The 16,351-nt window shown below is 60.2% G+C and overlaps 8 protein-coding genes across 8 annotated transcripts; 5 read left to right on the top strand and 3 right to left on the bottom strand.

Moving 5' to 3' along the window:
- Positions 1 to 93: 93 nt before the first annotated feature.
- BDZ90DRAFT_277613 (hypothetical protein) lies at positions 94 to 1,162 on the bottom strand. Its single transcript, XM_025509025.1, has 2 exons — positions 510 to 1,162; positions 94 to 445 (listed from the first exon to the last, which is right to left on the bottom strand). The coding sequence occupies exons 1-2, from the start codon at positions 830 to 832 to the stop codon at positions 229 to 231; spliced, it is 540 nt and encodes a 179-aa protein (XP_025363923.1). The 5' UTR covers positions 833 to 1,162; the 3' UTR covers positions 94 to 228.
- On the top strand, positions 1,163 to 2,612 carry BDZ90DRAFT_277612 (hypothetical protein). The gene has a single exon (XM_025509024.1). It carries the CDS (start codon positions 1,302 to 1,304, stop codon positions 2,160 to 2,162), a length of 861 nt encoding a protein of 286 aa, XP_025363922.1. The 5' UTR covers positions 1,163 to 1,301; the 3' UTR covers positions 2,163 to 2,612.
- On the bottom strand, positions 2,477 to 3,208 carry BDZ90DRAFT_217111 (carbonic anhydrase; the record flags this gene model as incomplete). Its single annotated transcript, XM_025504302.1, has 2 exons — positions 2,477 to 2,799; positions 2,875 to 3,208. The coding sequence occupies 2 exons, from the start codon at positions 3,206 to 3,208 to the stop codon at positions 2,477 to 2,479; spliced, it is 657 nt and encodes a 218-aa protein (XP_025363921.1).
- A 1,045-nt stretch (positions 3,209 to 4,253) lies between these two features.
- On the top strand, positions 4,254 to 4,908 carry BDZ90DRAFT_105280 (hypothetical protein). The gene has a single exon (XM_025503176.1). The coding sequence runs from the start codon at positions 4,452 to 4,454 to the stop codon at positions 4,818 to 4,820; it is 369 nt and encodes a 122-aa protein (XP_025363920.1). The 5' UTR covers positions 4,254 to 4,451; the 3' UTR covers positions 4,821 to 4,908.
- Positions 4,909 to 5,755: 847 nt separating this feature from the next.
- On the top strand, positions 5,756 to 7,095 carry BDZ90DRAFT_230198 (alpha/beta-hydrolase). Its single transcript, XM_025505383.1, has one exon. The coding sequence runs from the start codon at positions 5,850 to 5,852 to the stop codon at positions 6,840 to 6,842; it is 993 nt and encodes a 330-aa protein (XP_025363919.1). The 5' UTR covers positions 5,756 to 5,849; the 3' UTR covers positions 6,843 to 7,095.
- A 264-nt stretch (positions 7,096 to 7,359) lies between these two features.
- BDZ90DRAFT_230197 (hypothetical protein) lies at positions 7,360 to 8,415 on the top strand. The gene is made up of 2 exons (XM_025505382.1): positions 7,360 to 7,906; positions 7,982 to 8,415. Exons 1-2 carry the CDS (start codon positions 7,826 to 7,828, stop codon positions 8,366 to 8,368), a joined length of 468 nt encoding a protein of 155 aa, XP_025363918.1. The 5' UTR covers positions 7,360 to 7,825; the 3' UTR covers positions 8,369 to 8,415.
- Positions 8,416 to 8,532: 117 nt separating this feature from the next.
- BDZ90DRAFT_230196 (Non-heme 11 kDa protein of cytochrome bc1 complex) lies at positions 8,533 to 9,423 on the bottom strand. The gene is made up of 4 exons (XM_025505381.1): positions 9,299 to 9,423; positions 8,929 to 9,215; positions 8,882 to 8,883; positions 8,533 to 8,723 (listed from the first exon to the last, which is right to left on the bottom strand). The coding sequence occupies exons 1-4, from the start codon at positions 9,407 to 9,409 to the stop codon at positions 8,662 to 8,664; spliced, it is 462 nt and encodes a 153-aa protein (XP_025363917.1). The 5' UTR covers positions 9,410 to 9,423; the 3' UTR covers positions 8,533 to 8,661.
- A 502-nt stretch (positions 9,424 to 9,925) lies between these two features.
- BDZ90DRAFT_236600 (hypothetical protein) lies at positions 9,926 to 16,336 on the top strand (the record flags this gene model as incomplete). Its single annotated transcript, XM_025507300.1, has 6 exons — positions 9,926 to 13,534; positions 13,618 to 14,476; positions 14,525 to 14,583; positions 14,651 to 15,301; positions 15,419 to 15,856; positions 15,950 to 16,336. Coding segments are annotated over exons 1-6 (5,838 nt in total), but the record flags the coding sequence as incomplete, so codon positions are not given.
- Positions 16,337 to 16,351: the final 15 nt, after the last annotated feature.

The raw sequence follows: 16,351 nt of genomic DNA, 5'->3' as shown, positions 1-16,351 counted from the left end.
CTCGTCCCGTCCACGCCCGTGCGGGTGAGACGAGCGAGGCTCAGACCGATGGCGGCGAGCTGAGGAGCTAACATTACTTGACAGATCGCTGAAGGTGAGACACGCTGTCGATGGCATTGAAAGAGACGGGTATGATCTGGAAAGCTGAGCATGGTGTGACAGTTTGGAAATAAACGCAACCTCCTCCGGGGCTCCCTTGGATGGCAATTCACCACCCAACATCTGCTATCAGTCGAGCCCATGATTCATCTGCAAGTCTGCGAGCCCCGCCATAGGATCTTTCAGGATTGCCTTGACCTTTCCGCCTACCGACCCATGACCGTGACGCTGGTTGTAAACGCGGACCGAATCGCGATGGTTGACGCGCCCGGCGCTGAACTTCTGCTGATGGACAGCTCGGGACTCGCGAGGGGTGATACTTGCCGTGATCTCTTGACCCCACGAGCTGTGGTGTGAGAGGGTAGAGGGTCAGCGGCGATGCGCTCGTTACATCGTGTGCGCCCACTCACCATTTGGGATCACTCCCCTTGCCGCACTTGCCCACCTTGTTCTGCCATCCCCAGCCCATCATCTCTTTCGATGCCGTCTTGCCCGCTCGCATATGCGTCTGCGCATTTGGGCTTTGATGCTGGTTGCTGTGGAAGTGATGAGCTCTGCCGTCGTACAGATCCTTGATGGCGCGGTGGCGCTTGTGCTGGCTAGTAGTGTGCGTGTCGCGAGCCACGCCCAAAAGAGACTTGGGATCGGCAGCCTGAGCACCCTTCGCGCCGTAGAGGGACATGAGGGCCAGGACGAGGACGAAGAGGCTGAGGGGTACGAAGCGTGAGGACATGGCCGCGGTGGGGGTCGTGGAATGGATAGGTAGGGAACAATGAAGTGACAATGAGCAACAATGTTCGACGACACGATCATCATCCTCATCATGGGGTTGTCTGAAGGCAATCCCGTCCCTAGACCAGGAGCAAGGACGCACTCAGGGGCCGACCGCCTTGACGAGGGACGAACAACAGAGTGCTCGGACCTTTCTCTTCTCCGCTCACTCAACCCCGCAAACACACCCCTCGCCCCGTCACCCGGGTCCTCGCTTCCGGTGATGCGCGATGGAATGAATCAGGGAAGATGGGCGGGCACGAGCAAAAGTGTTCTGCGAAGCGATTGATCCAAAGCATCATGCGAGTGCCTGCGATCGTAGCGTAGCATAGCGCTCGTCGAGTCTCGCGTGACCCTGCGTGAGGAGCCGGCGGCAAGCTCGACGTTCGCTGTCCGCCCCTTGACCTTCCTTCATCCGCTCCCATCGCAGCATGGCGACGCCTCCTGCCTCTTCATCGATATCCTCACGCTCACTGCGTCGCCACCATGCTACTCTTCTCCGCCATCACGCCTCCTTAGCCGCAGAGCAACAGCTCCTCGCCCGCCTCTGGTACAAGTCACGAGCGCAATTCCGCAATGCCAAGTGGATGAGGCCTTGTGATGTTGTGAGGAGGCGAATGGGAGTGATGGCCAAGATCATCGAGGAGGCGCTGCGATCTTCGGCGGCACTATTTGATGCATTGACCGTCAGCGTTAGAACAGAAGGTAGCAGCGCATCGACCTCAATCGCATTGCAAACGCTGCCCAAGAGAAGCCAAGCCCAGGACGTCTCGCCGCCGCTAAAGCTGGTTGCGCGCCATCTCATCTCGCTCCTGACCCTCCTCTGCGCCCTCGATGAGCTCTCGCAACGGGCGCGCACCGCTTTCAGCCTTTTGGAGAGCCACCTCCGCACTCCACCGGCTCCTACTTTCGCCGCCTTGGTCACATCAATGCTCGGACTTTGCGCTGGGGTCCACGCTAGGTGTAGTGAGGGGATTCAGAGCACAGCGGAGGCTTATGGAGAGGTAGCAGCGACGTCAGGCATGGCAAAGGAAAGGCCGATCAGAGTGGGAAGTTCGCAGGCTACGCAGGCACTCCAAGAGGGGAGGTCGAAGCTGCAGAGGAAGAAAAGAGGAGCGGACGAGGAAGAGGTAGCACGAGAAGTGATCGCAGCCTTGCCGGCGAGCATACAGGCAGCGACACCAGCTGCAAAGGGCACAAGGAACAAGACCAGGCTGCCTCCTGTCCCAGTAGCGGGCAGCAGACGCAGTCTCGTAGACGAGCTGCTCGAGACCACCAAGCTGGCGCGCTAGGAATTCGCGACCTCATCCGCTCTCGACAGCATCGACATTTCAACCATTCATACCCTGACGTACATCGCGCATCGGTTCGCATCTATGTATTTGTAATGGCGAGCCTGACACATTGTCCTGTATACACAGTCTAGCTCCCCACCTCTATTCCCCCGCGCACAGCGCATCAGCTCGAGGGAGGCACCTCACTGACATTGAGGTCGTGAATCTTCGTTGTGGCCACATCCTTGACCCAGCTGTGAAGGGACGGAGGGGACGAAGAGTAGTCAGTTCCCCTCGCTATCGCTGCACGTCTCACACCGCACGCCGCGCACTTACCCATGCAGCCTGACCTTATTGCACATCCTGCCCTTGACGAGCGTGCTCTCCCCCGTCTTCCAGTTGCGCTGAATTACCTCGCTATTCCTCAGGTTCTCGACCTGCTTGAGCACGTTGGCCGTGGTGAGCTTGCGCGCGAACTCGGCCTTGGGCGCATCGGCTGCTACGGTGCCGTTCTTGATGAGCTCACCAGCGAGCTGGGCGAGGGGGACGAGGTAGCGCTGCAAAGCGGTGGTAGGAGTGCCTGCAGATGCTCCGGCGAGGGCAGCATCGATTGCTGCGGAGACTCCACCGCACGAGGTGTGGCCTACGACGACGACTGCGGGTGCCGGGGATGAGAATGATAGGGTCAGCTTCTGGCGCTGTCACCTCCTTCCGCAGTGGCGCGACTCACCCTCCTCTACGCCCAAAGCCTCAATCGCAAACGTCAATGCCGCATTGGCAGAGTCGTCGTTCTCATTCCACTGGTTCGCGATGTTCCTCACGGTAAAGATCTCTCCTGGGTCCGTCTGGCAGATGGTCCCCTCTGGCATACGAGAGTCGGCGCACCCGATCCAGAACACCTTGGGTGCCTGTCCCTTGCTAATGGCAGCGAGGAGATCCGGCTTGTCCTTTGCGATGTTGCTGGAGAAGGCTTCGTTGCGGCTGAGAAGGGAGGAGAGTGCCGGCCCGAGATTGGGGTTGGACTGGGATTGGTTGGGAGTAGGCTCGAAGGCTGGGGCGGACATGTTGGGCCAGTATGGATTAGAGGATTCGGCGCGTCGTGAGGTTGTAGAGATGGTACGGATGCTGAAAGGTGATTGCGGTGCCAAGCTTCGCAGAAAAGAGGAAGAGGAGCTTCTCAACGCCATCCAAGCTGGAGATATGAGCAGCGAAGGTTGATTATTGGTCGCCAACCCCGCGCCGGCGTCGCCGCTTGGACCGCCGCTTGGAGACGGAAATAGGGAAGAGGTTGGCTTGGGGCAGGCGGCCGGCCGGGCGGGCGGACGATTGATGTCGTGCGTCTTGCGTCTTGCGTGGAAAGAGAGCTGCGCGAGCAAGGGCGGGTCGAGTCAGCGCCGGTAGTGGGGCAGATGAAGAAGACTGCCAAGCCAAGACAAACCCGCGATCAACCAGACTAGCCAGGAGGACAGACGCCGGCCTTTGGGGGGAAGTTGGCGATCAGAGCGCAGCGTGCAAGATCGATAGCCTACCGGCAGCATGGCGAAGAGAGAGAAAGAGCGAGACGGGGATGAGGTAGACGAGGCAGACGCGATGGCGAGGGGCGCAGGCGAACATTGAATGGCTTGTGAGAGCGCATGGCGATAACGAGGCGGGGTGATGGCATGGCGGTGCAAACAACGTGTCCGCCAAGGAAAGTGGCAGCTTGTCACTGTAATTGCTTGCCGCGTTGAGTGCTATTCACTCAGCCAATACCATGAATTGCTCATTGCGGCGTAGAGATACCGCCGGCGAGCGACCAACCTCTGCACGACAGGTCAATGCACCGCCTGAGCTTCGTGATGATGAGCAATACCCCGGCTAAGCGCGGCCCGTAGCAAGCGCGAGACTCTCGATGGCCATGATCACTTCGTGGCTCTGCTGTGTGATCGTTGCTATGCTATGATCAAGGACAGCGTGCGTCGTGCAGGCGAAGGCTTGCGACAAAGCATTCTGCTTAAGCCACCTTTCGATGATAGTGAGAGCATCGCGAAGCAGCGCAGGAGGGAGGAGGACAGGTGAGCCAATGAGTGACGGATGATGAGCAGCTCAACAGCAACCACTCCCCTGATGCGGGCGGGACGTGGCAGCGAAATGACTTCAGCAGGGGTACATAGCCAGGCAAGGAGAAGAGATGGATAGTCGATTCAATGACCTTGGTGAGCCCAGCTGCGCGGCCAGCTTGCCCACTCGAGCAGGCAAGTGCTAGTGTCACAGACCGGGTCCTTTGCGTACAGCGAGACAAGTCTGGCACAGCTGCCCGAGTTGGGTATGGTGAGCTCGGCGAAACAAGGGTCACCCAGGCTGGCGACGGTCACGCTCCTCATTGAGGGGAGCTCGGTGCGTGTTCGCGCCCGTCGGACCGAAGATTGGCATTCCTTCGTATCATTCTACGATGCAAGCGGGTCGTGGAACCATGGAACGTCGGGCCGTGAAGGTAGACGCGAGAGAGCGGTGACCCTGCTCAGACATCGCTCACCGCCAAGCATGACACCTCGGCCCATTGATGTAAGAGCGATGCTCGCCCACTTGACGACGGGGAAAAGACGGCTCGTGGTAACGAGTCCATGTACGCGAGGGATGCTGGGGAAGTCGGGGGGCGAAGTGAGGGCCGTGCACGATATTCAATCGCTTCGATGAACCGCCTGTCGTCATTGAGTCTGTCAATCCAAGCTGAAGGCCGCTGCGAGGCTGATCGAGTCGACCAAATGCCGGCGGTGAGTGACAGTGGAGAATGGGCCACTCATTCGCCGGGGAACGCAGACGCGGAACAGAGCACGACCCTTGACCTCTCACCGCGGGGGTGAGGCAGCCAATGATTGTCCCCCCGTCTCTTTGCGTCAAAGGCCGGCATCATCGCGAGGTCAATCACGATGCAAGCGAACAAAGTGATGGCTTCAGTCAGCCCCTCCTTGAAGGCACACTCGCCCATTCGCAACGCCTGGGTTTCGGCGTCATAGTAGGACGTGGGGGTGGAGGTCAGGCAAAAGAGCCCAAGGCGGCCTCGCGTAAGAGCAATATGAACCTACTGCGAGGACCCTCACGCACCGCAACGCCGACGGGGAGGGCGACGGGCGACGGCGTATGCAAAAGGCTTTGAGCTAGGTAGGTACGTGGGCGTAACCAAACGAAAAGAAGCCGCGCCCAGTCTGAGCACATCCTAAACAGACTGGCCTATATAGAGGGGGCGATCTCAGCCAGCCTCTCTGTGATCGCCAACGCCGCCCCTCCCCCCTTTACCTTTGCTCACCATGCACTTCAAGTCTATCCTCGCGTCCCTACTCGTCTTTGGGGCTGCCACGGCTCTAGCCGCCGGCCCTCTGATCTACGAGGACGACAATGTCTCCAACGCCAACTGCAAGCGCCAGACTTACAAGTTCGAATCGAAGGCCAACCGCACTGTCTTCAACAAGGAGGCGATGGGCGTTGCGCGAAACCTCAATCAGAGCCAAATCACCGAGCTCTTCGTCAACGTGAGTTGCACGAGCGCGATTGCGAGCGCGAACGATCACGGCGGGCGTTGTCATTGACGCTCTCTTCCCGTCGCCCGCCAGTACACCACTGGACTCGTCCGCAATGACACTGCACCTTTCATGCAGGCGTACATCTCAGGCAACAAGGAGGTGACTCAATCCTTCTCGATCAGCGGTGTACTTTGTGAGCCCAAGAATGGCCGCAAGCATGACACTCTCCAGGTTCTCGTCCACGGTATCGGTGAGTAAGCCCACGCCGCGGGTGAACGCGTCGATGTTCCCACGCCCGCCTCTGACGCCCTTCTCCCCTGCCGCCCGCACCGCCCCTCCGCTCGCGCTCCTCGTCGCACATCGTCCAGGCTTCGATGGCAACTACTGGAACTTCCACGGCCCTGGAGTCAGCGAGGAGCAATACTCGTACGCCTACGCGGCCGCTGCAGCCGGCTATGCCACCTTCCGATACGACCGCTTGGGCACTGGTGCTTCGGAGAAGCCCGAGGACGGGTACAACGTCGTGCAGGGCCCTACCGAGGTTGGCATTCTCGAAAGCGTGGCCGACGCCGTCAAGAACAGCAACCGTATTGGTGGACGCAAGTGGTCCAAGACCGTACTCGTCGGCCACTCTTACGGCTCTGTCCAGTCGAACGCTCTCTCGCAGAAGCGTGGCGACTTGATTGACGGACTGGTCCTTACCGGCTTTTCCGCGTACACCATGGGCCTTCCCTTCTACCTCGTCTCGACCGTCTACACCATGGCCAAGATGGTCTTCCCGCAGCGCCTCGGGAACCTCCCTGACTCGTATCTCGTCACCGCTACCAGTTTCAGCGGTCAGCAGAACTTTGCCTACCCGTACTACGTAACCGCTGCGGCGAACAAGCTCCAGCGCAACACGGAGCAGGCCGTGACGCAGGGTGGCCTGTTCACTATCGGCGGCCTCGCCGGCCCTGCAGCCGACTTCAACAAGCCTGTCCTCGTCGTCCTCCCGGACAAGGACTTCATCTTCTCGCTTTCTGCTGGTATCCAGAACGGCATGAACCTCGCAGAGCAGGCCGTCAAGATGCTCTACCCTGCTAGCTCCGCCGGCAAGGGCATCGTCATCGCCAACGCCGGTCACGGTCTTAACTTCCACTCGACCGCCAAGGGCGCTTATACCCAGCAGATCGACTTCCTCGACAGCAATGGGTTCTAAGCGTGCGCGAGCACGAATGCCGCCGACTATTCCTCTTGTCTAGCTTCTGCTTCTTTGCATTGCTTCGTGGAATGCCCCTCTTTGCGCAATATCATTCGATTGCAACGCCGGCTGCAGTTTCTGAAGTGATAAGATATTGTGTGACCGAGGGAATCTTCAGGTACGAGTAGAGAGAGACATGAAGATAAAGAGGGTCCCACGCCGACCAGCGGGGAGGAGCATGCTGATCGTGGTGATGCTGCGAGAGGTAACGATGGACTATTGTATGCAGCCTCGTGCGTCTCCGCGTTGCATCGTCGAGTGGAGATGCGAGCTCGAAGCGGGAAATTCCGTTCCGACCTGGAGGCCGTCCTCGCTCTCGCCCGCCCGCAGTCACGTGCAGCCTTTGAATCGCAGACCGCAACCCGGGCGGGGCGAAGCCTGGCCCACGGACTCGCACACTGGCGGTCCGCCTCGACGTCGACGTCGTCAAGCTGCTCGTCCTCGTCATCCCCCATCTTCCTCATCATCCCCTTCCCCCTCGACAACAACAGGTTAGCATCAATTGAGAGAGGATCAGATGCGTGCTGCATCAGTCGCTGCTGTTGGAGACAATGATGCTGCTGGCGCCACCACCGCTGCTGCCGCGAAAAGATGAGGGACGGCGGAGGGAGGAAAAGAAGGGAAGATACTGGATGGCAGGGGGCGAGGCGACTCAGCAAAGGCGTCATTGATGCTGATCAAGACGATGAGAGACGGAGAGAGAATGAGGGTGCCTCGATGACGGCGCTGCTGGTGGGAGAACGAGGTTGAAGTGTAGGCTTCTGTGCAAGGTTCGCAGACAGGCAGGCAGGCGAATGGGAATTGCGCAGCAGCGGCTTCGATGACGGCAGCATCATCGTCATCCTCAGCAGTAGCGACGACGACGGCAGCGCAGCATCGTCATTCCCACTAGTCACTCACACCTACATTCCGTCTCACCCATCTTACCCTCGCAGCTCAAGATGAAGGTTGAGCAGTGCGCCTTCTCCGGCTCCAAGATCTACCCTGGCAAGGGCCGTCTCTACGTCCGCCAGGACAGCAGGGTGAGCATGGATGGAGCGAGCGTACGGCTTTGTTCACGACGCTGACTACCACCTCGTCCGTTGCTCGCACGCCAGGCCTTCCGCTTCGTCTCGTCGAAGTCGGAGTCCCTCTTCCTCCAGCGCAAGAACCCCCGCAAGATTGCCTGGACTCTCCTCTGCCGTCGCATGCACAAGAAGGGCATCACCGAGGAGACGGCCAAGAAGCGCTCTCGCCGCACCGTCAAGCACCAGCGTGCCATTGTCGGTGCTTCCCTCGACAGCATCGCCGCTCGCCGCAACCAGAAGCCCGAGGTCCGTGCCGCCGCTCAGGCCCAGGCTCTCGCCAAGAGCAAGGACGACAAGAAGAAGCGTCAGGAGGAGAGGAGGGCCAACAAGGCCAAGGGTGCCGTTGCGCACGCTGGTGCGGGCAGCAAGGTCTCCAAGCAGGGCGCCAAGGGTGGATCGCAGAAGGTGCGCGTCTAAGCGTGCGCGAGGAGCATCCTCGTTTCTGTCGCTTTGATTCACTGTACGCACTGAGTGAGCCCTGCGGCTCTCGCAATCCCACCTTGTATTCTTCACGCGTGCGACGAGATGATCATGAGTGCGTAGTGATTCAGAGGAGACGTCAGAGGGAGATGTCGTGTTGCCTTCCGTCACTGCCGTCCGTTCACTACGCCCGCACCGCCGCCCGTCAGCCTGATCCTCAACGTGATGATATGTCCATGTATTCGCTTCAAACTACCCTCCTACCCGCCTTCGTCTGCCATCGCACCCCTCTACACGAGCTTGCTGAAGACCTTTGGTGCTGTGCACTCGCTGGCACAGTGGGCGAGGTGGACTGTGAGCGGGGGAGGGCGGGAGTAGAGGTGTGAGTGTGGGAAACGATTGGAGGCCGTAGCTTCGAAAGATTGCTACTCACAGCTGGCGAGGTGAATGAATGTGGCAAAGAGAGGGAGGAAAAGGGAGCGAAAGTGAATATGCCACAGCGTCAAAGTCAGCATTCTGGTCATCGCCAACATCGTCCTCGCGCCTCTCGAACTCACAACTCCTCCATGCAGTCCTCTCCCTTGAACCCCTTTCCCTCGTTGACACGGTTGGTGCACTCCTCGAAGTGGTGCTTTGCAGAAGCGCACTCCTTTGAGTCCTGGCACGCCTCGTAGATGGAGGGCATCTGGTCCTCAGGCTCATCGTCCTCCTCCTCCTCCTCTTCCTCCTCGCCGCCGTCACCACCCTCCTCGCCGCCCTCGGCATCACTGTCCTCATCGCCTCCGCTCTCTCCGCCGTCATCACCGCCCTCCGATGAGGAGCCGGCGTCATCGCTACCAGAGTCCTGTAGAGCAGGGTAGAGAAGGAGGGAAAAAGTCAGCAAGACTTGCCTTACTTCCCACGAATCTTGGATGGCGGCGCACCCACCTCCTCGTCATCGGCGTGAACCACGGGGAAGAAGCTCGAGAAGAAGGACGAGACCGAGGACATGACGTCGCTCGATGAGCCTGCCGATGTCGAGACCGTAAAGGAAGACATGGTGGGTGTCGGTATAGAGATGTAGGGTTGATGAGCAGGAGAGAAGTTGCTGCTTGCTGCTGCTGCTGCTGCTGCCGCCGCCGACGTTGCCATCCTTCGTCGCCGGCCACGAGTCCACCGTCGACGTCTCCGAGGCGCGCCGACCGTCTCGATTGCTCAGCGTGGGCCTCAGCGTGGGCCTCAGCGTGGGCCAGAGCCAAAGTCGGCGAGACGTCCCAGCCACGCGGGCTCCCGTTCCGTCGAGTCAGTCCAGCGTCGGTGAGCCCTTTCCGTCCTGTCAGTCGTCGATATGGGCGAGCCACTCCGCAACGCAAGTACGTTGACGCAGCATACCACCTCGAAGATCAGCTACCGCGTCGTCAGATCTCGGTAGATCAGCTCGCTGGCTGGCTCACAGCGTGACTCGCGCTCGTCATGAGCGAATCCACTCGCCCTCCTCAACCAAAGCAGACATTCAGCCAGCAAGTCGTCTGGGCACTCACACGCCGTGGTCCCGCAGCTTCCCCTCTCCTCTCTGCCGCTCCTTCGACTTCATCCTCATCATCTACGGATGTGCGGTCAATCGATGCTCGAACTGCATCGCGCGCCAATCCGTTCGAGGATGGCGCCACTCGCCCTCCCTCACCCATCGATCTCGATGAAGATATACCCAATGCTAGCTTCTCGGCGCATGTAATTGAGATGCTCAAACCGCTGCCGCTTGCTCAGCCAAGGAGGGAGCAGGCCATTCAGCAGAGGGCTGCGCGACTTCATGTCATTGCGAGGGCTACGGCCAATCAATCAAGTACAGCTCCACCCCCGCCGCAGGGTCAAGTGCTGCGCTTGATCATCGCCCTCCTCGCCCAAGGCGCCGCAGAGGGTCAGGAGAGTGCGAGCGATCAGCACGATGTCCTACCGGACGCCATCCGCGAAGCAGCTCTCGACGCCCTCAACGAGTCCATCCGCCTTTCCGACTCGTACTCGAACGATGCACAGCTCGCCATCATAGAGACGAGGAGCGGCGCGCCTGGCTCGCAATCCTCCAAGTCGCTGGACAGCGAGCAGCCCTTGGCCACCATCGATCGCGCCCTCCTCTACCGCCTCGTCACCTATGACGCGCGTGGACCCATCACTGCTGCTCTTCCACCTGCTCAGCCTACTCTGCAAAATCCCTCCAGCACTGCTCTGCCCTGCCTGCACGCCAAGCTGCGCGCCCTTGAGAGTCTGTCCAAAGGTGGGCGCGAAGTGGTAGCATTCGATGATATTGTCCACCTCCTCAGCGGCTGGCTCAGCATTGTGTGGGTCGAAGTCCAGTTGCTCCGCAAGATGGCAAAGATACTCGACAATCCCCAATCATCGGGCGGCGTCGATCACCATGCCTTTGTCCAAGAGCTCTCAGCTCGAGAGTGGTCACTGCAGGCAATCCTACACCTCTTGACGTCCATCATCATGTTCTCCTTCGCCAAGATCCACCAAGATCACATCGAGGAAGCTTTGACCACCGTCGCGAAGCTCTTCGTCTCCCCAACGATCGACAGCGGTCTCGAAGAGCCAATTGCAGCATCCACTGCTCGACGGGGCAGCTTGCCCAACTTGCTCGTCTCGACGAAGATGGCTCTTGCCCCCTCATCGTCGCGTTCACGGTCGCGACAACGCCAGCCTTCAATGGAGGGCTACTCGTACTTTGGGCTCGAGAACACAACGCCAGATACAGGGACGAGCACAAACAACTCGCCATCGATGACGCCGCGCCTCGCACCGCGTACAGACAAGTCGGCCGTAGCTCCTATCTCTCTGGCCACCGTCCCACCCCACGCCGGTGGCAACAATGGCAACGGCAACCGGGGCCGCTCTCGCCCGGATGACTCCTCAAGCCCCGTCCCACCTCCGCAGCCACATCCTATCGCAAGCTTCTCCGAGCTGCACGACATCGAAGTGCGCTGCGTCCTCAAACTCCTAGACGCGGCCCTCAAGTTCGGTCTCGTACCTCTAGGGTCGATCGCAAGCATCAGCGAGATGCTCTGCCGCATCATCGGCTTTGAGCCAGTCTCTGCCGTCTTGTCCTCGCCGAATGGGATCAGCTCACTCGCCAACACCTTGTCATTAGCCACGCTGACACCCTGGCAGGAGGCGGCTATCCCGGTTATGGCGAATTTGCTGAGGAGTCATTCGGCCAATGCGTGCATTCAGGTTGTCAGGACGTTGTTGACCGACCCCGCTGCGGCAAGCGTAGAGGACGAAAGCACCCTCGTTGGGGCGGTGCTATTTTTGCGATTTGCGCTCCTTGTTGTAGCCAGGGAGACGGCTGCCAACTCGACGCAGCCATCGGCGGCGTCCACGAGTGGCGGCTCGGCGGCCAGCAAAGAGAACGCTTTGGCTCCTCGCCTATCGCTCTCTCTCATACTCCCCGCGTTGCGAGGCGCCCTGGATCGTCACTCGGACCTTGTGGATCTGCAAGTCATCTCGCTCGTCGAAGCCCTCCTCGTGCCGGGCCCCGAAGCTTCGACTTCGCTCGTGCCGGGAGGTATACTTCCGCCAGAGGACTGGGACGAGCTGCTCGCCCTCGCTCTCGGCGCTAAACGCCACACTGAGGCCACCTTCTCCCCAACACGAGTGCCGCCAGTGCTGCACGCCCTCATCCACCTTCTCAGCCGTGTACCTCTCGCCCCTGCCGAGCAACTCGGCCCTTCTCCAGCAGGCAGCGAGCCGCGTCTCCCCTGGACGCCGCGTCTGTGCTCTCTGATGCTTGCTCTGGCTCCCGCTCTGCCCTCGAAGCTGAGCCATGCGCTCCTCACCTACTACCGCGCCCACCTGCTCTGCATGCCCGGTACGCCAGGGTGGATAGATAACATCCACCGCCTACTCACCGCCTTTGGTGGACCGACGACGCGCACCGAGGTACGCCACGCTGTGATGGCGCTGGTGTACGACGAAGTCTACGAGTGTGTCGTCTCCTTCCCGCATCATCGCACCACTCTGCTGCGCCAAGTCATCCTACCGGCCGCAAAGGCGAGCCTAGCAGACGAAAAGGACGTCGAAGTGGCAGGAAAGATGCGCAAAGTTCTCGTCCAAGCGGCCGCCCTCAGCAGCGTAGGCAACGACTCTTCATCCTCCGCCGAGCCCAGCACATTCGATGTCGTTCGCGAGCTACTCTGTCGCCTGGCCAGGGACCACCTAGCCGGTACAGGCGCCTCTCACGTCCACTTTGCCACCCCGGCCGGCTCGCATGAGCATCGACCCGCCGCCACTACGACGGCAGCAAACGCCGAAGGGTCCACCTCCCGCACGCCTGCCCCGCCAGCTAAGGCAACCAGCTTCGCACTCGACTTGATCTCCCTCTTCAATCTGATCGCCTTCGCGTCTCCCTGGATCGACTACGACGATGCCGGGCCGGCGGAGCATCGTGGCATCCAAGAGAAGCGGGCGCGCGATGCTTGCTTGGTTCTCTTTCGGGACCTGATGGGGCTCCTCCAGCCTGGAGGGGAGACGGTCAGCACGACGAAGCTGGTGGTGTTGCAGTGGTTCTTGCGTATCAGGACCGATAGGCATCATCGTGTCTTCCTAGCCGAAAATCTCGACGATCTAGTCGCGCCCGCGGCAGCTACGCTGCTCAAGACGAGCGAGTCGAGGGCGGCTGCTGCGGCTGCGGCTGAGGCTTCGGCGGCTGCTGCTAGCTCGCGGTCGGAGCGTGAGGCCAGGAGGGCAACGACTGCTGCTGCTAATGCTGCTAGTGAGGCGAAGCGATCCAAGTCCCGGGCGAGAGACCCGTCCATGGAGCGTGGGAGGGCGGCAGATCGCAGCAATGATGGATCACGCAGGAACGGCGCTGATCGCAGTGCGAGCGCATCGCGAGGACGACAGCCTGCCGCTCAGCAAGCAAAGGAGCAGCAACAACAGCAGCAGAAGGAGCAGCCACCGCCAGCGTCTGCGCGTAGTCCTTCGCTCTGGCAGATACCAGAGGTCTTGGCTTTTGAGATGCCAGAATCGAGCCTGCGCAGCGATATCGTCTACACTTACATTCACGACGATGACCCGACGTGCTCGCACACGCACATCAAGGGGCCGGACGATGCGCATCCTGCCCCGCTACCCGTCTCTGCGCTGCTGGCATTGTACATCAAGATAATACAGGTGGAGCGAGATTGGGTGAGTCTGCGGCGCGGTAGCTCCAGTCAGGCAACCTTGAGTCTCTGCTGACATCCATCGACTCTTTTCCCGCTTCGCTTCAGGAAATCGTCTCCTACCTCATCTGTTTCCTGCCGCACCAGCTAGCAAACAAGCACCTCTTCTGCGGCCCTAAAGCGCAGGATCAGATCCTTGTGCTCCGTCAACACCTCTGCTCGTCCATCGACCAACAGAAGCTTATGCCAGACCTCGTTCTGCCAGAAGACGTCAAACGATCAGACGTCTACGCCGTCAGCTACGGCACCCTCACCACTCTCCTCTCGTACCGCGCCCTCTTCTCGCGCTCTCACCAAGAGGAGATGGTCGACTCCTTCGTCTCTGGCCTCAACAAGTCTCAGAACACGGCCCTGCCCTGCGTGCGCGCCTTATCCGTCGCTGTCTACGAGGCGCAGAAGAGCGTAACGCGCCTCCTTCCCAAGATCCTCGTCAAGCTCTCGACGATCATGTCCTCCATGACCATGAGCGTGCACATCCTCGAGCTCATCGCCTCCATCGGACAGATCCCCGCCTGCTACGCAAATTTCACCGAGCAGGAGTATCGCCGCGTCTTTGGGATTGCGCTCCAGTACATCCAGTATCACCAGTCACCCGTCACGAGCGGCCGCGAAGACTTCCGGTCGAGCCCGGCACTCTTCGCCCTCTCGCAGTACGTGATGATGCTCGCGTACTATAACATCTCGCTGTGGTTCATGACGCTTAGATTGAGCGATAGGGCCAAGCATGTGCCTGCGATTACGAGGGGACTGCTGCTTGCGGCGAGCGAAGGCGGCAACGATGGGGGCGGGATGCCGGACAACAGCGAGGTCTGCTTCGACTTCTTGGCCAGGTTCACGCACTCCAACATTGGGCCGAAGCCGACTAGGTCGTTCCTCAATTCGGTCGTATTGGGGTCGAAGGCTGCGGGTAGCGCGGGAACCGCTGGGGCAGCGATGCCCGCTGCTGGCGGGGGAGCAGGGGCAGGTTCATTGTCCAAGGACGCGAGAGCTAGCAAGACGTGGTTGCTGGGCAAGGTGAGCGGCAACACACGCGAAGGGAGCACAAAGCGGGCCCTACTGACGTACCTCTTCCTTGCCGCAGGGCCTCATCACCATCTCTACGCTTCGTCGTGAAGGCTGGGTGGAAATCGTAATCCGTCGCGCCTCAGGGACGACCGCCCTTCTCTGCAAGCTGGAAAACGGCACGAGCGGAAGCAACGAGCTTGACGACGAAGACGGCGGGTCCGATCGTGTTGCTGCGCTCATGATGGATCGCGATCCTTCTCGCGTGGGCAAGTCTGTTCTGCGTGCCCCGGACGTGTTGGCGAGGGCGGCGCCTTTTGATCTGGCGAGACGACATGCGGATGAGGATGGTGAGGAGAGTAGTGGTGACGAGGGAGAAGAGGGAGACCCTGCAAAGCGTTCATTGGAGCAAGAGGCGAAACGCATGCTGAGAGCCGGGGAGAGATTGCGTAGACGTCAGCCCTTGGGACCGGGTCACTTCGGGCTTGCAGTCGACGGCAGTGGGCCAAGAGGGCAACGGCGTAGGGGCGCCTCCTTCTCCGGAGCCATCTCGAGCGATGCGCCTGCGACGGCGTCCACCTCGGCAGCTGCGCATTCGAACGATAGCGATCCGTACCGACTGCAGCAGCCGACTTCGGACGGCGATCAAGCTAGCGACACAGACAAGGACACTCGCACTCACACTGGGGACGACGCGGTCAGCGCAGCTCACGAAGAGCGTATCTCGGCCGTCATGCGCGACATCCTCGGGTCAGGTCTCCCCATCGGCCAGTCCTCCGCCCCAGGTGAAGACAAGTCGTCTGCTACACCAGGCGCCTTTCAACCACCTCCTCTCCGCTCAATCGAGCGCGAGTTCTCCATCGACCCAAGCACCGTAGCACTCCAACTCTCTTCCTACCCAGACATCTCCTCTTCGACGCCGCCCTTGCTCCTACCAGACGAACCTGCAACGCATCGCCTGATCAAAGCCATCGACCTAACGCCCGTCGTCGACCTGCACAAGATCGGCTGCGTCTATGTCGGTCCAGGCCAATCGACCGAACGCGAGATCTTGGGCAACAGGCAAGGCTCCCCCGCCTACGCACGCTTCATGGCCGGGTTAGGCGATCTCGTCACGCTGAAAGGGCAAGAGGACGTGTACACAGGCGGACTGGATAGGGAGAATGATTTCCACGGGAAATACGCCTATGCCTGGAGTGACGATATCTCGCAGATCGTATTCCACGCGGCGACTATGATGCCTGATAGGAGCGGGGAGGGGGATGTGAATCACAGTCACAAGAAGGTGCGTAGCGCGATGCCGTCGAGGAGGAAGGAAGGAAGGAAGAGGAGGGGGCAGAGCTGACATTCTTCTCCTCGCATCATCGTCGCGTCACAGGCTCTCATAGGCAACGACTGGGTACACATCGTCTTCAACGAGTCCGGTCGCGAGGAGTACGCCTTTGGGACCATCCCTTCGCAGTTCAACTACGTCAACATTGTCGTCTCCCCCAACACTCGTGGCGGGGTATCCCTAGGATCCGTCGGTCCAATCGATACGAGCTACTACCTCGTCTCTCTACAACGTCGTCCGGGCCTCCCGCCCTTCTCCCCTGTAGGCGATAATGGTGTGCTCGTCTCTGCGGGTAATCTCCCGCTCTTGGTGCGCAGCCTCGCGCTGAATGCCAACGTCATGTGTCAGATCGTCAACGATACGGGCGGGGAGGCGATGCGGGCCTACAAGAGTAATTGGTGCGTGAGGTTGAACCATGTAACTCGGTTCAGGGGGATGTGGGAGGAG

This window comes from Jaminaea rosea, assembly GCF_003144245.1.
Source record: "Jaminaea rosea strain MCA 5214 unplaced genomic scaffold BDZ90scaffold_2, whole genome shotgun sequence".
Classification (NCBI taxonomy): domain Eukaryota; kingdom Fungi; phylum Basidiomycota; class Exobasidiomycetes; order Microstromatales; genus Jaminaea; species Jaminaea rosea.
The sequence above is the reverse complement of the archived record's forward strand: the minus strand, read 5'-3'. Positions and strand labels throughout refer to the sequence as shown.

What these genes read in the sequence shown, in the direction of transcription:
- BDZ90DRAFT_230197 (XM_025505382.1), top strand. Translation starts at nt 7,826, where the DNA reads ATGAAGGTTGAGCAGTGCGCCTTCTCCGGCTCCAAGATCTACCCTGGC. An exon ending in ACGTCCGCCAGGACAGCAGG is followed by an intron (nt 7,907 to 7,981) that starts GTGAGCATGGAT and finishes CTCGCACGCCAG; the next exon opens with GCCTTCCGCTTCGTCTCGTC.
- BDZ90DRAFT_105280 (XM_025503176.1), top strand. Translation starts at nt 4,452, where the DNA reads ATGGTGAGCTCGGCGAAACAAGGGTCACCCAGGCTGGCGACGGTCACG.
- BDZ90DRAFT_277612 (XM_025509024.1), top strand. Translation starts at nt 1,302, where the DNA reads ATGGCGACGCCTCCTGCCTCTTCATCGATATCCTCACGCTCACTGCGT.
- BDZ90DRAFT_230198 (XM_025505383.1), top strand. Translation starts at nt 5,850, where the DNA reads ATGGCCGCAAGCATGACACTCTCCAGGTTCTCGTCCACGGTATCGGTG.
- BDZ90DRAFT_277613 (XM_025509025.1), bottom strand. Translation starts at nt 832, where the DNA reads ATGTCCTCACGCTTCGTACCCCTCAGCCTCTTCGTCCTCGTCCTGGCC. An exon ending in AAGGGGAGTGATCCCAAATG is followed by an intron (nt 446 to 509) that starts GTGAGTGGGCGC and finishes CTCACACCACAG; the next exon opens with CTCGTGGGGTCAAGAGATCA.
- BDZ90DRAFT_230196 (XM_025505381.1), bottom strand. Translation starts at nt 9,409, where the DNA reads ATGTCTTCCTTTACGGTCTCGACATCGGCAGGCTCATCGAGCGACGTC. An exon ending in TTCACGCCGATGACGAGGAG is followed by an intron (nt 9,216 to 9,298) that starts GTGGGTGCGCCG and finishes CCTGCTCTACAG; the next exon opens with GACTCTGGTAGCGATGACGC.